This window comes from Diadema antillarum, unplaced genomic scaffold (genome assembly GCF_040938485.1).
Source record: "Diadema antillarum isolate AM-2024a unplaced genomic scaffold, OU_Dant_1.0 seq00000143_RagTag, whole genome shotgun sequence".
Taxonomy (NCBI): Eukaryota; Metazoa; Echinodermata; class Echinoidea; order Diadematoida; family Diadematidae; genus Diadema; species Diadema antillarum.
The window spans coordinates 832,250-851,080 of NW_027271219.1; the positions used below are offsets into that span (position 1 = coordinate 832,250).

General features: G+C 37.4%; 1 protein-coding gene across 1 annotated transcript in view; it reads right to left on the reverse strand.

The window, feature by feature from the left end:
* The window catches only part of LOC139727704 (uncharacterized), a 103,828-nt gene that overhangs the window by 70,835 nt on the left and 14,162 nt on the right, over positions 1-18,831 (reverse strand). The window contains exons 5-9 of the mRNA XM_071638684.1: positions 17,126-17,194; positions 9,549-9,668; positions 8,330-8,538; positions 6,622-6,766; positions 5,589-5,714 (exon numbers count right to left, since the gene is read on the reverse strand). Coding sequence (XP_071494785.1) covers positions 5,589-5,714; positions 6,622-6,766; positions 8,330-8,538; positions 9,549-9,668; positions 17,126-17,194 — 669 coding nt within the window. The remainder of the gene's footprint in view (positions 1-5,588; positions 5,715-6,621; positions 6,767-8,329; positions 8,539-9,548; positions 9,669-17,125; positions 17,195-18,831) is intronic.

Here is an 18,831-nt window from a genome sequence, read left to right on the forward strand (position 1 = left end):
AAGTCGCCAGACATGAATTTTTAGTTAAGACCATATTCTGAAAGAGCTTTAAAATGAAAAAAGGAAAAGTGTGAACTGAGAAAAGAGGCTCTGAAGTACAGTGTCTATTCAAGCGCTTAATCTTTACCAAACCGTGCTGACTGTGCGATGAATGGGACAAAAAACAGGAAGTAAACCACCAGAGTAACAACAATGAAGGGATTATCAGATGAAAATGAAATTGAATATGCCTCATTAACACATTCTGTCCATAATTAATGCCAACTTTCAAAGCAGTAGCACTATACTTGCAAAAGCTATTAGAGTTGAATGTGAAGAGTGTGGACAAGGTTTTTCAGAAATGAAAAAGGGATTCCAAAGACACACGTAATCACGCTATTCTACCAAAAATGTTCTAGATAAACTGCTAAAAAAACCCACTTTCCTGCCCATTTTATGATACCAAATTTTAGCATGATGTAAAAGAAGACCCGCTCTTTCAGAAAATATGAAAAAGTCAAGTTCGGCTAGGTTGACCCATTTCACTTATTTTCAGTCCTCACGCAAAATCAGTGTGTGCGACTTTATGTTCTTTTTGAGGTGCACGGTCACATATATACGTTTAGTGGCATCGGTCACGTCTGAGTAGTATTTTTGCCAATACTTTGAACTATCAACATTTATACCAATCATCATAATTACTTTTTTACATAAAATATCACTATAGCTATCCTTATCGCCATTTGCGGTATGATAATTCAGTTACCGCAATCGTCACCAACATCATCATGGTAGTTGTATCTGTACATGTACTATATTTTCCAAAATATTGTTTGCAAATAAAATTATATGTGTATTTGCTTTGTGGCATTTCACCTTCTCGTAGAAATCGGTTATACTACTTTGCAATTAGTTTGTATTATTTGAGTACGGAAACAAATAAATGAAATCATCGCTGCCAATATTCTGCATGTACTCCACCATTTATATCACGTCTGTTAAGATCATTCTTTTGATATGAAGTTTATCTAAGCCTAAAGTTTAAAGTTTGGAATTTCTTTAAGATTAAAGTTTAATCATGGCCTATTCATGGTAGATCCTTCTGTCATCTGCGGGGACGAGAACCAGCTTGGTTACCGCCGAAGCCGCATTGTGCAAACAGAAATTTGCAGTTTGCAATATGTCTTTTCTTCAAGAAAGTAACTTTAGTAGCTCGATATCTTATAGATTTCGAAAAGAGAAATATAGGTTTTCCCGGTCAAATTCATACTTTTGTTATTCAAGTTCCTATTCCGAGCATTCGATTTCACGCATTTCATGCTCGCAGCACTGAATGAGCAATCAAATTCAAGATTCGGTCATTCGAATTCCTTGTCAGAGCATTCAAATTTAGGAGAGGAACATGCATTTCAGCAATGGGCATTCAAACACTGTCAAATCCATGTAAAGCTGACGAAGGAATTTCGTTGGTTATTCAAATTCGTGAACAGGCAAGTATGTTCCAAATAACCGCATTAAATATAAAAGAAGTCCTGAATTAGTTAGTTTGAATATATTGGGATTTAAGATGAAGATTATTCATCATGCTGTGGAGGTCGACCTGTTCACTGAAAAATTTGAACTCGGGCTTCACGAAAAGGAATATACAGGCACATGTCGGATAGGCCATAAAATGGAGGTCCCATGTGTGAGAGAGTCACAACTCATGCGCGTAAAAGACCCCACCTCATTTATTCATCGCAAAGAGCAGGGTGTTTAACCCGGTGAAGTGGTTCAAACTGACATCCAACTGGACCCCATGGAAGATCAGCCACTTCTTAGATGGGAAATGAAATAAAAAAAACATTTGACACTGTATAGGCCTTCAGACGAGCATAATACGGAAGGTTGGTTGACACCTTCGGGGGAAAAATGGACTACATTGACACCCATAACATGTACATTGCATCCGGTCTTGTTTGTTGTTTATTTTTATCTCATTGGTTCACTGCGGGACTGCGGGACTATGTGAGATCATTGTGTGTCAGTTTGTCTTTAAAATTATGCATTGCCAATATTTGGTTAGTGTTGGGGCGTTGTCAGCATGCAGTATCATCAAGACATTTGATTAGATTGTCGTTGTGCTGTTTGGATGCACTGCTGATTGGACCTTACAATTAAAAAATCATTGAGATGAAAAACAAAGAATACATTTACATAGAGCAATGCAACGGCGTAGCCAGGATTTCTTCTTTAGGGGGGGGGGGGGCAGTTAGTGTGCGGAGGAGCGAAGCGAGCGAGGGGGGTGGGAGGGTGTGGGAGGGGGGTTTTTCCCCCTCCCACGGTGAGAACTTTTTGCATTTTGATGTTGTAAATGGTGCAATTTGATGCATGTTTTTTGCGCGTTTCATCGACGTGAAACAGTCCCACTTGTTTAAGGTAGCAGTTTATTTTGATGTAGATTATTATTGAACAATTTGTCTATAAAATGGTATAATTAAAATGCACTTCTTGTATTGATTCTTTTCACTGAATATCATGAACGCGACTGAACCCGAGCGAGCGGAGCGAGCGAGGGGGGGGGGGGGAGGGTGTGTCCCCCCTCCCACGGTGAGAACTTTCTGCATTTTGATGTTGCAAATGGTGCAATTTGATGCATGTTTTTGCGCGTTTTATCGACGTGAAACAGTCCCACTTGTTCAAGGTAGCAGTATATTTTAGTGTAGATTATTATTGAACAATCTGCCTATAAAATGGTATAATTTAAATACACTTCTTGTATTAATTCTTTTCACTGAATATCATGAACGCGACTGAACCCAAGCGAGCGGAGCGAGCGAGGGGGTAGGGGAGGGTGTGAATGGGAGGGGGATGTCTCCCCTCCCACGGTAAGAACTTTTTGCATTTTGATGTTGCAAATGGTGCAATTTGATGCATGTTTTTGCGCGTTTTATCGACGTGAAACAGTCCCACTTGTTCAAGGTAGCAGTATATTTTAGTGTAGATTATTATTGAACAATCTGCCTATAAAATGGTATAATTTAAATACACTTCTTGTATTAATTCTTTTCACTGAATATCATGAACGCGACTGAACCCAAGCGAGCGGAGCGAGCGAGGGGGTAGGGGAGGGTGTGAATGGGAGGGGGATGTCTCCCCTCCCACGGTAAGAACTTTTTGCATTTTGATGTTGCAAATGGTGCAATTTGATGCATGTTTTTGCGCGTTTTATCGACGTGAAACAGTCCCACTTGTTTAAGGTTGCAGTATATTTCAGTGTAGATTATTATTGAACAAATTGCCTATAAAATGGTATCATTTAAATAATCTTCTTGTATTTATTCTTACACTGAACATCATGAACGCTGTCTGTTCAGCAATCAAACAGAAAAAGCATGCACACGAGGGTGTAGAAAGGGGCATATCCCCTCCCACACGAAGGTGATCTTGCGTTTTCAGACCTGAAATCAGCGATCTGGTGCAAATTTTTGGTGCAATACTTTTTCATCGAAGTGTTAAAATCACGGAATTTAGCTCTTATTGCGAATGTGCACCATCTGTGTGTACAATGTATGTATAAAGTCTAGTGAGGTAGAGCTTTGGGGAAGGGGGATTCCCCCGTTTTTAGAATTGAAATAAAGCGATCTCGGTATAGCCACAGTCTACTTCAATGCATGGCGGAAGGGGGGGGGGGGTAGGGGCGGGCGAGCAGGGAGAAGGCGTGGGCGAGTGTTATCTCCACCCTTCCCTTCCGATGGAGCTTTTGCCTTTTTAAGGTTGAAATTGAGATATCTCGTATACGCATATTTAATTGAATCAACATTTGGGAAATCACAACAACAAAAAAACTACTAGGGGGGGACTGAGGGAGGAAAGGGTCGATTGAAAGGGGAAATTCCCCTTATACATGACGGAACCTTCAGTTTTCGGAATATAAGTGATAGGTCTTGTGCACTCAGAATTATTCATAATTTTTTTTTTTTGTAAATCTAAAAGTGTACTAGGGAAAGAGGCACAGAGGGGTAGGGTTTGGGAGGGGGATACCCCCTCCCAAGCACGAGAGATTTTGCATATTTTGAATTGAAATTCAACGATCTGGTGCACACTTTGAGTGAAATATTCACAAAAATATTTTATTTGATGAAAGGTTGCAAAGGAGACCCGCTTCATGTGCATGCAAATAGTATACACGCATTTTTTTTTCCGCCTTCCAAATCCCCGGTCCAAATCTTAGGGGGGGGGGGGGGGGGGGGCGACCGCCCCCATCGCCCCCCTCTGGCTACGGAATGTAGAACCTTTATACAATCATAATTACACTATACACGACTAAAGAAGGCTTACTTATTATTTACGCCTTCATTGGTCGTGTATGCCCTTCCTCCTTTCTGAACAAATCTACTCCATTTTTCTCATTAAATTGATAGCACGAAGTAGGAACATGATCGCCTGAAAATGAAATTGAACGCTCCAAACAAGCTCATCGGGACTATCGCATGACTATCGCGTGAATTTTAATGCACGAGTAGGAATTGCAATGATTGCATATGGACGTTGAACGCCCAAGCGTATATTTGATTTGACGAAAACGAAATGGAACTCCCATAAATGAAATTGATCGCGCGGATTCTGAATTTGTTTGCCTGAATATTTTTGCGTGCGTGCGCTGTGTGACTTTGAATGTACATTAATGAATCGGAATGACACAGGTATGAAATTGACCAGGAAAACCTACATCAAAAAGTAAATCCCTAAGTTTGGACATTTCAGAGGGAGAGGTTCGTGTTTTTTTCTGAGTCAAACGAAATTAGATCATTTCACCCTAGAGATGCTTCCTGCCAATTCTGTCGAAAATCAGTGATGGAGTTTTCAAGAAACTGAAGAGAGGTTGATACAGTGCTTATTTGCTATTGACGCATGATCTCGTAGAGGTAGCACGATTCGAGTTGAAGACACTGAATTACCAATTTGCGGGATGCAGAGTGCGCTTATAGACCCTATATACTCAATCTGAATGCAAAATCAGCTTTGAAACTATAATCCAAAACGCCGTTTCCTATGGTTGTGTGTGTGTGGGGGGGGGGGGGGGAGGAGGGGAGGATATGGTTTACCTTCATTTTCTTCACACTCGAGATTCTGAAAGAGCCGATTTCCCGAACATGTCGTTGTTACAACGACACTTGAATTCGCGAACACAACGCGAAGTAAACGCGTTTGTAACGCGTTACTCATCATGGCGCAAAAAAGTTCAGCATATATAAGGTGAATCACTCTTATTTTTTTTTTCATTTCACGGCAAAATAGCACGTCTGCACATTTTAATTCCTCACATGTTTACATATTTCTTGTTGATGCAAGGTTACAGATCTGCACATTAGTTGTTTGTTATCTTGCATTCACATGTACATTTTGTAAAACGTGTGGGCAATGACGGATTTGTGCACATTTTCGCATTTTTGTAAATGAATCATTTTGATATTTCCAGCGCAGCACTTAGCTGGATAACAGAACTGAGATATTATGTTTGATAAATAGAGACATAGAAATACAGGAGAGAGAACATGGGGGGGGGGGGGGGTTGAGATGAGTAGTGAGCGAATTGTAAATTGATAGGGACAGTTGTGTGAGGCTACCAGCAACAGTGTCCACACGAGCTCGTGCTGGTCCTTGTCTCGCGCTGTATTCACTCGAAGCAGTGATGGCGCTGTCGGGAATTTCACCATCTGCCATACCCAGTGCTTTCTCGGAACCTTCGACCTCTGCAAATAATTACAAAGGAGTTAAGACGTAATATTTCAACATTAGAGCGCGAACTCACAAGGGTGGTTTAAAATCTAGAACATGGTTTAAATTGAAACCATGGACTAAAATAAGCGTGGATAGGCGTACATTTGACATGCGCCTATCAATGCGTATTTACTGGACGTCTGACGGCGTCAATCCGCCAATAGTATTTACAACCCATGGTCTACATACAAATCACACCTTCGTGAATTTGACCCTAAATATTAGAAGCAAATACAGCCAAAAAAAAAAATTAATAAAACGGGTTGCTGTCAAAATTACTCTTGTCTATAAATGCATGTCGAAAACAAAATGGTCAGATTTGGATGTACTGGGTACGGAGTTTTCGAATTAATAGTGATTATAAGATGAAAAATAAAAATGGTTTCAAAATTCATTACAAATCATTGTGAACGAGGACAATGTCATAACAGTTTCACATACGAATGCGTTAATGGGTGCTTAAGGAAGCAGACCGTAAGAAGAAATCATGCAAAAATTCTACATAGGTTAAAATGGTGAGCAAGTGGTATTGTAATGGGATTATATTGCTACATTACTGGAATATGTAAGCATCCTAATGCCATCATGGTTGTTCAGTGTAACATGTCTTGGTCTTTTTTGAACAAAATTGGATTTATATCTGCTCTAGGACGACAATAAGTTCGCACAAATTGTGCATAAGACTAAATGATTTGTATTTTAGTATACATGGTGAATACAGTCAAAATGATAACCTGTCATATTTTCAACGGCCCAAGGATGTTAGCTAACAATCATCCGTCACCCTGTTGTCGACAAAAGCGGGGCTACGCAATTATCGATAATTACTTTTAGATTTTTCGTCAATTGAAACTGTTTAGGAGTATCAAATGTGCTTACTTGAATACGGTTGACCCAAGACCTCAAACCGCATGCTGATGTGACCAGACCAAGTCAATGGTAAGAAACGAACAAATCTAGCAATGACTGGCTCTGCGAAGTCATTGGTTACTACAGTGTCACGGTCCGAATTTCCAGTGAACGTCTGCAAGAAAACATGATTATAATCATGTTAGCCGTATTAAAAAACAAAACAAACATACACTACAAGCAAACAGTAAAGAATGTTTGATAACATGAACTCAAAGAGAAGAAAGTGCATGCGGGCGAATGCGAAAGGGCGGTGAGTTGGCTCTGCAGTCGGTAGCGCGTCTACCTCACGATCACGCGGCCCGGGTTCGAACCCGAGTCTGGACTGAGCAATGTTGTGTGTATTAGCATACCGTTCCGTCCCCGTCCCCAATCTACTAGAAAGAGGCAAAACACTCTGACCCTTGGATGGGACATAAAATGGAGGTCCCGTGTATGAACAACTCATGCACGTAAAAGACCCCGCTAAACATTCATTGCAAAGAGCAGGGTGTTTAACCCGGTGAAGTGGTCCCACCTCATATCCAACTGGACCCCTAGACCAGCTTAACAGAGCTGAATATGGGCTATCCAGCCATCTTCTCAGATGGAAATGAACAAACAAACAAACAAACAAACAGACTTTTAAACTTATTGGAAGGAGGTACTGATAGTAAACGCGATATCAAGACAGACATACACAGGCACGCCACTGCTAGTGCGTTGTACATTTTAACCCGTACGTACAAACGTAATGCATGTCTTTAATACTCGTTAAAATGTGCAATATTTCTGCGTTTCTACACTCCCAATGGCCGGATGAGAACATTTTTATAACAATTTGCAATGAACACAATTGTGGCATGTTTTCCAACCGATAACTCAAAAATCTGTTTATCTGGTAATACAATGTGGTCGTTTCTATTTCCAACGTTTTTATTGTAAATTCGTACGTTTTTTCTTGTGTTTGTTTTAATTGAATTCAGCTAAGAAGATTCAATTCAATTTATGTCACATCTCTTCAAAATGCACAAACATAGACATGAAGATTTTGTTCGCAAAAACCGATAAGTCCATTTTTTTCAGATTTTGAAGTACGATCTCTGTCATGAAGTACAAAATAATACCTTTTAACCCGTTGAAGACGAGTTCCTAGTATACTCGGGCAAGTGTTTATGGGAAATGCGTGTTGTAGCAAAATCAAACCGTCTTCAACGGGTTAAATGATATATTTGTCACTACAATAAAGGTATATTTTTGAAGCTATGATCAAAAGAAGCACAAAATTTCATAGTATTCTCTTTACTTTTCTTTACCTTTAATCGCAAATATCTCCATTTGGCAGATATGGACCTATCGGTTGTTGCAAACAAACTCTTCACATATAGGCCTATGTGTAATATGTATAATACAGAATATAACACGGAAAACGAAACAAAACATAACAGAATCAGTACAAGGACAGTTACAGTAAAATAATATGAATACAATAAAACAGTAAGAACTGCATCAGATGTAAGGGAATGACGATGTGAAATAACGACAAGCAAAGCCGCTAGCAAAAGACGCCACCGAAAGATGTTTTTTCCCCCATTTTGCTGGTACGACAGCTGCCGCCTTCCTATAAGAAAACAAAAATGCATGTTTGCAGTATTTTGGCTTATAATCACCTTTATCTATAGTATGAATGCAATGTTACCTGGGACGTGATCAGTATGCCATTTAATGCCGAAGTCCAGGTTAGGCCATCGAGACTGTACTGAACGGCAAAACTCGTGACCCACTGATCATAGCCGTTTCTTCCCTGAGTCTGCACCCCACCGACGAGATGCAAGGTTCTCAGATCGACCTGGATGAACTGGTTCTGATCATTGGTCTTAGCACTCCAGGCCCCGGTGTATCCTCCCCCTTGATAACAATTCCGGGACAAGAAGATAGTGAAGAAATCTAGCATCACGCCCCTTTCTTGTGTGTGCTAGACGGCATTGGCATTATATTGTAATTTCGTGAGTGATGTTATGTTATCATAGCCATTATCTTACAGTTGATATACCCCATCATATGAGTTACCATGATAATCCGATTCATGGTAACAGTAGCCTATTAGATAAGCTACAGGCCTAACATTAACTGCAACAATTGTATTGGAAATAGCAATAACATGTAATTGTTAGTGAAAATGATACCACGAATTATTAAAAGGGCTCCGGCAGTGCCATTGACTCCATTCAACATTTGAGTCGAGTGAGTGTATGCTATTTTATGTGTATGCTATTGAAGTGTTTGAATCGCTACTATTGTAGCGGTTCAAACATTCCAAATCAAGAATGAAAGCATCAAATAAAGGATTCTATTTAATGTTTTTCCCCTAGTCATCCTGAACCACATCTGGTATACCAGAAAGGGACCAACTTCAGTGGCTGCAGAGTTTGTTTGTTTGCTTGTGTTTGTGTTTTGTTTTGTTTTGATTTGTTTTGGTTTGATTGTTTTTTGGTTTTTTTTTTTTTGTTTTTTTTTTTGGGGGGGGGCTGCGGGCTAAATGAGGATGGGGTGAAGGGTCAATACAATCCACAGGTCACCCTTGTAATTTAGAACGTTACTTTTTTACGGGGGGGGGGGTGGGGTGGCTGCATCTCCCGGTTCCACAGCCCTTGACCTTAAGGTCCTATATTGCCAGACTTTCGTTATCAGTCCTTGTGACAATTGAAGATTTATTACAATTCCTTGCTTAAAACGACAATTTCCTTGCAGAGGCTCCCGCCCCCATATTGTCTTTTTTTCACTCATTACCATTTTCTTTGTCTTTAAGTAATTAAAACCACCTAGAATATGAAGTGATGCATGTTTCGATAAAATTGTCTTTATCATATAAAAACAAGCAATTTTTTTCATTTCTTTTTTACTGCAGCACGGCTTACCATAGGGTTGATTCAGACGTGCACGATCCGTGCAATGATAGGCGTCCCAACAGCTTGATGCAGTGATCTGGGCATCAGTCAAACGACCGTCCTCCAAGCCCAGACGGGAGAAAACTTGACCTGTTTTTAAGATTTTTGGTTGTTTTTTTTTTATTATTAATGTACGTTTTTTTTTAATTATTACAAATATATTATGTTAGTGCATTGTACAAAACTGTACATACATTTCCCTGTTTATCTAATGGAAATGAAAATAAAGTTCAATGTTTTTGTGTATTATATAGAAGAAATACTAGATAACAATCAAGAAACCTTGAACAACTCATGAGATAATGGCAGTATATCCCTCGTGCAAACAAACTTTACCTGAATAAAGTTGACAAGTCTTTTTTTAAGTATTTCATTTAATCCCATTTACATTAAACACATATACAAAGACAGACATCAAGCTACCTTTTACTTGCAATCTTGTTAACATAAAGCACATGTGTCTTTGAATTGATGGAATGCAACAATATCAGGAGAACACATCGGCAAAGTTTGAAGAAAATCGGGCAATCTGTTGAAAAGCTATTCACATTTAAGATTCGGTGCTCTTCATCCCCCCCCCCCCCCTGCTTCAAATGCTCAGCGACTCTGTCTCGCAGAAACCCATATCCTTAACAAGACTCCCCATTGATATCAATTAACGTAATTCAAAGCGAACATCGAATGTATTTGGAATTTTAAAAAAAAAAGTGAGAAAAAAAATCAAACAATCCGATGAAATGCCAAATTCAGAAATTTAAACCAGTCTATCATATCTTGATCAATTCTTGTGTCTGAACCATGTTCGCTCTCCAGTAACATGACAAAAAAGAAAGACGGCAATCTCAAAAATTAGTACAAAACTGTGTATCACGATACTAATCTCTCCCTGTACCTTAGATGTTTCTCTTTCAATAAATGGTAATCCAATTTTATTCCTTATTACACTGGCTAATTCTCTTTTTTTTTTACCTGTCACACATACTCCGATATAACTGTATCAAATGAATTCAGAATATTTCTTTTTTTCGACGAAATATTAAACAATTAGACATTATTATTACATAATCTTCATACGTGTGTATAAAGCAAGCGGAAAGTTAATGTCAATTAATGCATTTTTGGAACCTACATCCCACAAGCTTAGCTTTTTAGTGGGTTCCTCGTTGCTACACGTCAATTATACGTCATTATATATTGCTAAAATCTTGTTTCAAACTGACCATTGTATTGAATTCGGTTTTTTTTCAATAAAAGCATGACGAAACTGATTTTGATCTTCTGACAGTCAACAATATTCGTCCAATTTATATTTCTAATATATTTTCCGCAGCTTAAGAATTACCGATTATAAAGTGTTTTTTTCCTTCATATTATATCCTTCATTTTTTTTCATTCTTCTTTTTTTTTCTTTCAACAAAAAAACACAAGATAAATCAGGTATTACATCATAAACAAAAACATTTGCTTTTACAATAAATAAATGATATCGATAATCATAAGAGCGCATACTGGCAAAAAAAAATGATAATACAAAGGCATGCTTCAGTTAAAAAAAAAGGACGAAAGAATAGAGAGGTCCACTAAAAATCAAAGCTTGTAGATTTTGAACCACTCATAAAACTTATGAATTACTTATTTACAAACACTTGTGACATATATGATATACGACAGGACGGGACAAAACAGAAGAATCACAACAACATGACACAACTTGCCAGAATAGAAGAAAAGTATGGAAGGAAAGAAAGAAGAATGAGAGAATGAGATAATGCCTTCACGCTGAACAAGGGAAATGGAACAGGGGATGGTAAAAAATGTGCTTCATAGAGTTGGTGCTGCATGCAGCTGAGCAAGGATTGTGATGGCTACTTATTTACGTAATAATGAATTCAATGATTGAATGATTGGTAGGTGGATGATGAACCCTGAGGTTGACGAAACCTATTGCTTAATGGGAAAAAACACATCAGAGAGGATTTAATAGAAAAGATTTCAACTTGCGCTTAAAAGAATACAAAGATGGGGAATTTTTTATTTCACAGCTCAGTGAGTTCCAAAATCTAGGACCGGTGTATACAATAAATGTATTCTGGGCCAGTAAAGTTCTCAGGAGGGGTAAATGAAACTCATTAGATTGTCTAGTGGGATAATCATGAAAAGACTGGTTTCGTGGAAACAGTGAATTGAAAATACTGGGAGGTACATTGACATTGTAATTAAACATAAACTGACCAAGTTGAAAAAAAATACAAATCTTTAATTTTCAAAATCTTATATATAGATAATGGCTCTGTATGGGAACGTGGCGGGACGCCACAAATAATACGAATAACCGTTTTTTTTTTGTAATAAAAGTTATTTATCTAGTAAGTTTTGATGGGCACTACCCCACGCTGGGAGTCCGTAATTAAGGTAAGGTAAAATTAGAGAAAAATACAACGTCATCAAAGAGGACAATGGAATATGAAACTTGAGTCTGTTAATAATACTAATATTGCGTGAAATTATTCTACTGTTTGTGATATGTTATATGTCTGTTATCAAAATATGTCTGATTTATCGAAATACGCTGACCTCTACGTTACGCTAAACTAAGCAACAGTATTTTTACCGACAATTCAATGACGCAAATCTGGTATAAGAGTACGTGGAAGGTGATCAACACAGCTTTAAAATCCAGCACTAAGGCGAATTCCCCAAATCGTATTCTGAAAGAGGGTCGCCTGATAGACAATCCAGAGGAGATGGCAGATGTATTCAATGACTTCTTTGTTAACCTTGGACCAGACCTTGCCAAGAAAATACCTCGCTCCTGGACACCTTTTCATTGGTTTCTAAGGGATAGGAATGCACACACTTTGTTTTTTGTTCCCATTGTCGAGGAAGAAATTGAAGAAATTGTTCGCAAACTAAATAACAAGAAAAGTACAGGTGATGACGGAATTTCAGTTTTTCTTGAAAAAAAAAACATAATAACTGAAATAATTTATCCTCTTACTTATATTTTCAATCACTCTTTGTCGACTGGAAAAGTCTTTGAAAAGATGAAAATTGCTAAAGTCGTTCCCATATTCAAAAAGGGTGCTGAAGAGTCGGTTAGGAATTATCGTCCAATATCTCTTTTAACTTCAATTTCAAAAATTTTAGAAAAGCTTGTTCACAAACGAACTCCTAGATTCCTTATCAACTGCAATATTCTTTCGAATTTTCAGTTTGGTTTCAGAAAACAGCATAGTACAACCCACGCTTTGTTAGCTTTCATTGATAAAGTAGCAGATGCTTTAGACGACGCTTCCTATATTATAGGTGTTTTTCTCGACTTCTCGAAAGCGTTTGATACGATAGACCATGATATTTTGCTTTATAAGTTAAGCCATTACGGCATTCGTGGGACAGCTCTAGATTGGTTTAAGGACTACCTTACTAATAGAAAGCAATATGTTTATTTAAATGGATATGAGTCTCTCTTGAAAGCAACTTCTTGTGGTGTCCCTCAGGGTTCCCTACTTGGCCCGTTATTACTTGTACATAAACGACCTGCAAAATTCGTTCCAGATTCTTTCTTTCATATGCTTTGCTGATGACACAAATTTATTTCTTTCACATCGCAACTCAAACACGCTTATACATATTATGTTAAACAATGAACTGAAACTTGTTCAGTCCTGGATCCACGCAAATAAGTTGTCACTAGATATTGATAAGACGCATTATATGCTGTTCAGCATTTCTCTGAACTCTGTTTCTGATTATGTTAAGATCGATGGTATCAGTTTAAACCAGGTAGATAGTATCAAGTTTCTAGGATTTTACATTGATAATGATCTATCCTGGAAAACCCATATTAACTATTTAAGTAAAATTTTGCCCAGAAACATTGGCATTTTAAACAAGCTGAAATATAATTTCCCCATACACATATTACAAATTATATATTCAACAATAATTTCCCCTTACCTCAACTATGGAATTCTAGCATGGGGCAATTCGTCCAGATTTTTGCTTTATTCGCTTTTCCTTCTTCAAAAACGCGCCATCAGAATTATCAATAACGCCGGATATTTATCTCATATAAATGATTTTTTCACAAGAATAAAATTTTGAAATTGATTGATTTGTTCGATTACAACCTAGGTATTTTCATGTATAGATACTCCACGAATGATCTTCCTGATGTTTTTCTTCATATGTTCAAATGAAACTACTCAGTTCACAATTATCCCACCCGCCAACGGGACGCTTATCACCTTCCACGTCCTCGCACAATTTTCGCGATGAAAACAATTATGTAGGCCTATGCAGGACCGAAATACTGGAACAATTTCCCCCCTGAACTCAAAGGTTGTTTATCACTCTCATCCTTGAAATGCAAATTAAGACAGTATTTATTGAATAATTACGCTAATTCAGCTCATTGAAATTCTGTTTTGTGCTGTCCAGGACTATCCCGCTATACTGTACTCCAGGGTTGTTGTCATGTTAAACCAGACTTTAAGAGCCCAGCTGTTTGCGCCCTTAAATTCTATCACTGTGTTTATGTATATTTTTCCTTCTTTAAAGATAGTTGGGACGAGGTAACAGCTGGTATTTTACATTCTCACTGCACTGCAACTGGTTGTTGAATGTCTTTTTTTTCTGGATTTGCAGGTGCATGTGTTCCCTTCTTGATACACACGTACACATTTCTAATACAGTCTTACCGGTATCATTGTTATTATATATTAAGTCATATTGTATTGCCAGAACGACAATGGTTCATCCGCCTACAGCATGTGGCTTTTTCGACCCCTAACCTGCACTAGAGAAGAATTTGCTATATAACTATATAATTGTACTTTTTTATTTTGTTTTTCTCTTATGTTCCGGTCATTGTTGTACCCGTGCTCCCCTTCTCAATCTTAAACTCGTTTTTAACTTGGACCTACGCTCAACAAGCTCGCTTTTAAGTAGGTTCCTTCATATTTCTTTAGCATTCATTCACAGATTCCAAACTTAACAGATCGACTACACCTATTATGTTTTATATATTTGCAATATTCTATGTATGTCATGTATTTCATTTAATTTTGTTATATTTGAAGTAATTTTTCATCGAGAAATATGAAAATGAATTGAAATTCAAAAAAACATGAAATATGCCGCCTCCCCGAAAGATTATCGTCCACTGTGATACCAAGGAATTTTACATGAGAAACTCGTTCTAACAAAGGGTCATCAAAAGCAATACCTGTGCCTAAATCTTCTAAAGAATTACTAAAAAGTATATACTTAGTTTTCTGAAGATTAAGAGATAATTTATTAGCTCTTAACCACTGAATTACTTTTTTTCAATTCGGAATTAACGATGCGTACAAGAGTATCTGGATTTTGGTGAGAAAAGAAAATATGAATCGTCAGCAAAAAGTATAAATGAGAGTATGTCAGATGATCTGCAAAAGTCATTAATATAAATGATAAAAATTAAAGGTCCTAATAAAGTACCCTGTGGGACGCCACATTTAATGAATTCTAAACTCGAGCTGTACTCGTTCAGAGATACATATTGTTTTCGGTTTTGAAGGTAACTCCTGAACCACTCTAAGGCCTTCCCGCGTATTCCATAATGAGACAGTTTCTAAAGTTATATTTCATTATTAATTGTATCGAAGGCCTTGGAGAAGTCCAGGAAGATATTAATAAGATGAGAATGATTATCAATAGTGTGCGCAGCGTGGTCAATAAACTTTAAAAGAGCATGAATGGTGCCATGTTTCTGACGAAACCCAAATTGAAAATTTGTAAAAACATTATGCAAATTCAGAAAATTAATTGTTCTTGTTAATATCAATTTTCCCAATATTTTAGATGAAGATGAAACTAGAGAAATAGGTTTATAATTACATAACATATTTAAATTTTAATCATCTCCTTTTTTGAATAAAGGGAAAACCTTAATTATTTTATAAAATCAGGAAAAACAACACTTGATAAGGATTTATTGAAAATATATGAAAGTGGGTCAGCAATTGAAGATATAATTCCCTTTAAAACAAAATTACTAATATCGTCATAACCGGCACTTCGCTTCTTATTCATTGCGGTAACAATATCTATCATTTCATATTTTGTTGTTAGAACAAAAAAAAAAATGGAACTAGAATTGGATGACCTAAGAATTTAGAAAAAGAATATATTTTACTGCGGTATTTGTTCTGCCAAATTCTCTCTAATCATTGAAAAATAAGAGTTAGAAATATTGACTATATCATTAGGATCTTCAAAAACTTTATTATGTCTTTTCTTTATAATTTCTGATTTCGTTTTCGATATATTCATAGCCTGCTTCAATACCTTCCATGTATTTTTTTTATATCATGTTTATATTTTTTTAATTGAATCATATAATATTTTTTCTTTTCCAACCGTGTAATCTTCGCTAAAATATTTTTTATACGAAGTGTATTAATTGTTTGACTTCTTAGTTTTGTTTTGTTTTTTCATTTTGATTTTATAATATAACCTATTTTTCCTATTCATTGAACGAAGAAGAGATTTTGTAATCCATGGTAATTTTGGGGAAGTATTGTAAATAACTGACTTTTCTTTTAATCTGGGAATATATTCCTCTAAATATCTATTAACTCTTTATGTGCCACGTTCGCACGTCCGACTCAGTCGACGGCGTGCCAACTTCGCATATTCTGCTCAACAAATAAAGCCGCCAAGACCGATCGATAAACCGCTAATTACTGCTAATCCCGCGGCACAATGAAAGCGTTTCTCGTGCTTTTGTTCCTCTCACATACGGCTTGCATTCTATGTGGTGGTCGGCTATCAAGCGATGTTCCCAACTAGATTTGCTCGTACATTCTAAGTTTCTGTCACGGTTTTATGTGCAAAAGTCATGCCTTTACAGTAATGTAGCAACTGGTCATTCACAAGAAAAAATTGAAAATAGATACGTCATACAATTTATATCGAAACAAAGTTTGACATTCCTCTTTAACTTTGCCTACAATTATGCCCATCTTAACAGAAATTTGTAGAAGTTATACAAATTTGAAAAACAGAATTCTTTCTCAAAGCACGACTACCTTCGTGCCTCAGATTAACGTGGCACACAGGGGGTTTCCACCATGGCATATAAAGAGTTAATTCTTTAGCACTACAAAATGAGTTTGAATATGTCTGTACAATTTGGTGAAAAAAAAAACATGAATCATTTTCGTTGAACCTGAGTTCTTATAATTTTTTTTTTTTTTTGTGAACAACACCGTGTCATAATTTTAATGAAATTCTCTGTGTTTGTGTATTTATAATGTAAAAATCACATACAAACTGTAGCACGCATACACACATGCATAAACACATATAATTCCCTCATTCTTAATACATTCGCAAATTTCACAACTTCATCATTTCCTAAGCTTTGATCCAACGTTGATAAAATTTTCTGTGCTTTTAAATTGACATCGTTGCCATTTGCATGCAGTTCTCTGAACCTACTCACTATCATCAAGAAAATGTTTATTTTGATTTCTTTGCAAAACATTCAATTTTCTTCTCACCTTCGGTATTGTCGTCTTCCCCGGATTCAACATCTATGTTTCGACGTGTTTGACTTTCTTCGGTATGCTCTGGTGAATGTAGGAAGAATACACGAGATTAAAAATTTGAAATAGCATTGACTGATTGTAATAAACAGAATTACAGTGTACATGGAAATTTTGATCAATCAAGACTTTGCAACGAGTTTTTAAAAAAAAAATTAGTCACCTCTTCTAAATTTGCTGTAATTGTCCTTGAATAAAACCTCATGTTTGATGTTTATTGTCACGAACTTCACGTAAAAAAAAAAAAAAAAAAAAAAAATTAACTAGCCTGAATGGAATTTGAATCCCTTTCACCTGATTATAGCTACTGCGTTCTTAGCAGCGGCCCTTAGGTAAAGCTTGGTAAAGCTTGAATAGACCCTATACTTCGGAACAGGCGCGCCGGAAGCAGTTTTGGATTGGGGGGGGGGGCAAACATTGGAGGGGGCTCAAGATTAGACCATACATATGTTACACAATGTACACATACACACACACACACACACACACACACACACGCACGCACACACATCTATTATATATATATATATATATATATGTGTGTGTGTGTGTGTGGCTTACGGTGGGTCGAAACATGGGGGGAACCATAAAGTAATTTTGACGGTCTGTATGCTTGTGCGTGTGTGCGTGAGCAATAATGGGACTACAATACATTACGGAATGTGATACATTCAACAACGCAGTCATTGAGGAACATTGTAAGTTTTCCTTTTATGGATTATGGAATGACGGTGTGAAACGATCGACAAATTATATACTGTCAGCAACATAAGGTGAAAGGCATAACAATAACATGCGAGCGAGCGAAGCGAGCGAGCTTGAAAATTTTGATATTCTACAGTTCCAAAACTGGAGTTTTAATTGAAAGCTATATATTTCGCTTTGGAAATAAATGGGGGCGCATCGGGCGCAACTGCTGGCAATTATTGGCAGCAACATTAGGAGAACGGCATAACGATTGAATGCGAGCGAGCAAAGCGAGCAAGCTTGAAAATTTTGACATTCTACAGTCCCAAAACTGGGGTTTGTAGCTATATCTTTCACTTTGGAAATTAATGGGGCGGCGCATCGGGCGCAACTGCTGGCAATTACTGGCATACCAGCAACATTAGGAGAATGGCATAACGATTTAATGCGAGCGAGCAAAGCGAGCGAGCTTGAAAATTTTGACATGTTACAGTTAAAAAACTCCCGCTTGTAGCTATATCTTTCGCTTTGGAAATTAAGGGGGGGCATCGGGCGCAACTGCTGGCAATTTGCTACTGGCAGCAACGTTAGGAGAGTGGCATGATGATTCAATGCGAGCGAGCGAAGCGAGCGAGCTTGAAAATTTTGACATTCTAGAGTCCAACAACTGCCGTCGTAGCTATGTTTTTCGCTTTAGAAATTAAGGGGGAGGCGCACCGGGCTCAACTGCTGGATGCGAGGGAGCGAAGCGAGCGAGCTTGAAAATTTTGACATTTTACAGTCCAAAAGCTGCCGTTTGTAGCCATATTTTTCCCTTTTATTCATATATATACATATTCATTTTATTTTCTTTGTTTATTCATTTATTTTTGTCATTATAATTTTTTTTGGGGGGGGGGCTTTTTTTTTGGGGGGGGGGGCAAAAATGCGTTTTGCCCCCCCCCCCCCACTTCCGGCGCCTATGGTTCGGAACC